General features: G+C 39.6%; 1 protein-coding gene across 3 annotated transcripts in view; it reads right to left on the bottom strand.

The window, feature by feature from the left end:
* The window catches only part of GPBP1 (GC-rich promoter binding protein 1), a 17193-nt gene that overhangs the window by 2736 nt on the left and 10420 nt on the right, over nt 1-4037 (bottom strand). For all 3 annotated transcript variants that reach the window (XM_010143136.1, XM_010143134.1, XM_010143135.1), the window contains exon 8: nt 799-980. In XM_010143136.1, the coding sequence (XP_010141438.1) occupies nt 799-980 (182 nt within the window). The remainder of the gene's footprint in view (nt 1-798; nt 981-4037) is intronic.

The raw sequence follows: 4037 nt of genomic DNA, 5'->3' as shown, positions 1-4037 counted from the left end.
AAAAAAAAAAAAAAAAAAAAAGAAAATCCATATCAGCAGCTCCTAGCAGCCAAAGATTTCTGTTCCACAGACAGTGGTGGGGGAAAAAAGGAACAGAGCAGGGTGCATTTCACCGTTCATAATGGATAAGAGGTCATTAAAGTATCCTCTGCATACAAAAGGGAAAGTTGTCTAGTCCAGTGTATACATATAATCTATCACTAGAAAAAAAAAAAATACTGCAATTCCATCATTGCCAGCCAGAGCTCAGCAGCATCATTCTTGTCTCTATCATTTCTTACTGCAGTTACTTTTGAGATATAAGAATTCTTTAAGTCCTTTTTTGAAGCACCTTCTACCTTTCCAGTGCATTGTCTTGTGATATCAGAAGACAGCACCAGCACCATACAGCACCAACTAATTAGCTACAAAAATAAAAAACTACTTTAACAATGAGGAAAAACTCACTGGAGTTTTACACAAGGTGCAAATTTGGAAGTAGTATTAATAGAGATACCAGTTACATGCATTGTTCCTGCTAGACACGTAGACCAAAATCAGAGGGGTGAAGTCACTATGCAGTTTGCTTTATTTCTTTAAGAGCAAAGTTCTAGTAAAGCTTTTAGTAAAGCAAGTTTAAGGCAGTACACAAGCCTAGCAGAAACATACTAAATTAGTATGCCTGAAAGTTAGACTTTAACAATACTCATTAAACTTTTTGCATTCTCAGTTTACAGATTCTTACTTCTGAACTAGCAAGAATTCGTGACATGCTGACTCACCACGAACGAACACGCTTTGTATATATAAAGTACATACCTATGCTCTGCCTCAAGTGAGCTTGAAAGAACATCTGCCTGAGGCAAAGCTGAAGACTGAATGATCTGTTGAGATGTAACTGAGGCATTACCATTCTCCTGCGGAATTTCATTTTCAAAGTTTTGGTTTATATCTCTTTCTTGAGGACTGTTGCCGTCACACAAGCTAAAGGACTCATCATCCTGTTAAAAATAGTTATACATTACAAAGTTTAAAAATAAATTCCATTCACAAGTAAATGTCTGCATGTGCTCCAATTCAGTGATTCCATTTAATTTAAATGAAGTTTAAACGGAGACAGTCTATACTACTGTGGGCATAATTCTGTTCATACTTCTAGAGTTTCCAATACCTGGCTACTACTACTTAAGCTATGCCACTGACCAAGTAATGTAGAAAGCAACTCCCATGCTCTACCTCAAACTTTTTTCTACAAATTTTCAAACATTTTAAAAATCAAACGTTATTTATGCTGCCTTTCATACTTGAAGAAGTAACAGGTACCCATCTGTTGAACTTACAATGTTCCTAATTAAATACCAGAAACGTCTGTGTCAGGAGACGTTTGGAAGCCTAAGAGTTCAGGTTTACTTAATGTAACAGGCAGGTCGCAACCACCACACCTCAACCAGCAAATTCAACTGCCACGAGTTCAGAAGGACTGTATACGGCTCTTTGCATTCAGACAACTTCCTTTACACGTGCATTCCCCACAACTTCTCAGGCTGTTAACAGCAACTGTAACTTACTAGCTTTGAGTGTTTAGGTTCACCCAACTATTAAAAGCTCTTTAATCCCATAAACCAGGAATGTTTCTTTTTATCCTACTCATTCAGCAGCCTGTAATTCTTACTTAGTAATGAGGCAAATAGCCTCAGAAATCTGATCAACTGTAAAAACAAAGAGGAGAGTACAATCATTATCTAGTTAACACTTTTGACAAGAAAATCCCTAAACAGGCCTATATCCACATTATCCTCAGCAGGAGGCAATCACTCAATGAGTCAGTTGTGCACTTGTAAGAAATCACAGTTCAAAGCCCAGGATCAGCATCATTTCCCTCCCACTCAGTGCTGTCTGTTTCCAGAAATTTTAGAATGCTCAGCAAGAATTTCTTAAGAGTAAGTATTCCAGTAAATATATATTTGGCCATTAAATCACGTCTGAAAATGCATCTCAGATTATCAAAATTCATAAAAATACTAAACAGTTTTAATACACATAGCTTCTTCCAACCATGATTTAGCTGCTGATTGTGATTTGCCTCGTTATTTCAGAGGTGAAATCTGCTAACTGCAGGCCTTAAAATTCTATCAACAGGATCATGATGAAGATGACTGTTGTGCAGTTACTTCTCCATCCACTCAGCTGCACGTGGTTTCTTCTACTCATGATCATTAAAATGGATGTTGGAAGTGGGACAACTATTAGTTACATGATTTGTTTAACATCTTTCCAGAACTGTTGGTGAAACAGCAGCAGCAGGGAAAAGGAAACATGCACTTACCAACAACTACTCCAGGCTATGTGTTACACACCTGTCCAAAGACATTACAACTCACACTAAAAGCCTTTTCCTTTTTCTATTTTAAATACCATTGGTTCTGAAAATCAGCTGCATACAATGGGGCAAACAAATGCATTTGATGCATGTAGCATGAAGATATTATGAACTCAAGGCAATTTCAGTAACAGAAACCCCCATCAAGTTCATGCACTATTGTCAGAGTTCTGAAGGTCAATACTGTGTTTCCCAATATCTTTTTAATCTTCAATAAAATTAACATCAACCCAAACATCCATCTCAGGGTGCTAAGCAACAGAATGCCTAATAGAAAGATGCAAACCTTTAAAACACACACACACACGCAGAGCTAAGTTTAACAGTTCCATCACAGCAAATTTTATTTCACCTGAACTGGATCAGAAAAAGTCAATCTTTTACAAGCAACGCAGTGTCACTGTCTCCGAGTATGAATAAACCCTCCTCAAAAACACTCATTTATCAGGCTGATTTGTAACTTATGATGTTTTCTTGTTTTGTTAAAACGCTTTAAACCAATCATCTACAGTGAGATCATTTAACACCTCACTGAATAATGTAATACTTATTTTTACCTGGACTATGGATGATAACTATGCTTATGGCTTGTTAGTGGCTGATAGCACTGACACAAATACTCTCTGGTGCCGGGGAGGCACTGCATAAACCAATCCAGATTAAAAAAAACCTGACATATTATGTACAGACAGTACAGGCCTCCAAGTTCTTAATTAGGAATTAAAACCAACTTCTTTATATATGCATAAATTGAACTACATTGCTTCTATGACTAGACCAAGAACAGAGAACTTCTGGCCACCTAAACACCGCAATTAGAAAGGAAATGGTTTGAGAAGCAGAACCAAGTTTTTCCATTAATTGTTTTGTAGGATAACCGACAGCCAAGGTATGACACACCTGGCCCCGTAAGTCTATGGGGCCCGATGGGATCCACACAATGGTACTGAGGGAACATATAGCAAATGTGACTTCCATCCACATGGGCAGAAGGAGGATCTGGGGAACTACAGGTCTGCCTGACCTCGGTGCCAAGGAAGGTTACGGAGCAGATTATCTCATTGCCACCACGTGGCACATGCAGAACAACCAGCTGACTTTAGGCCTAGTCAGCATGGGTTTATGAAACCTTGAGTAACCTGAGCTCCTTCTATGACAAGGCAACCAGCTTAGCGGATTAGGGAAAGGCTGTTTTCTATCTAGACTTTGGTAAAGCCTCTGCTCATTTGTTTGCCACTGCATGCATTCACCTGGGGAAAATGGCTGCTCACGGCTTGGATGGGTGTACACTTTGCTGGATAAAATATTGGCTGGATGGCCAGACCCAGAGAGTGGTGGTAAACGGAGTTCAATCTAGTCAGTGGCCAGTCACAAGTGGTATCCCCCAGGGCTCAGTGTTGGGGCCTGTCCTCTTTAACATCTTTATCAATGATCTGGATGAGGGAATTGAATGCACCCTCAGTAACTTTGCAGATGACACCCCCAAGTTGGGTGGGTCGATCTGCTTGAAGGTCAGGAGGCTCTACAGAGGGATCCGAACAGGTTGGATTGATGAGCCAAAGCCAATTGCATGAAGTTCAATAAGGCCAAATTCTCAGTCCTCCACTTGGGTCACAAAAACCCTCTGCAATGCTACAGGCTTGGGGAGGAGTGGCTGGGAAACAGCACCACAAAAAAA

The sequence above is a fragment of the Buceros rhinoceros genome, unplaced genomic scaffold (genome assembly GCF_000710305.1).
Source record: "Buceros rhinoceros silvestris isolate BGI_N320 unplaced genomic scaffold, ASM71030v1 scaffold1929, whole genome shotgun sequence".
Lineage (NCBI taxonomy): Eukaryota > Metazoa > Chordata > Aves > Bucerotiformes > Bucerotidae > Buceros > Buceros rhinoceros.
The sequence above is the reverse complement of the archived record's forward strand: the minus strand, read 5'-3'. Positions and strand labels throughout refer to the sequence as shown.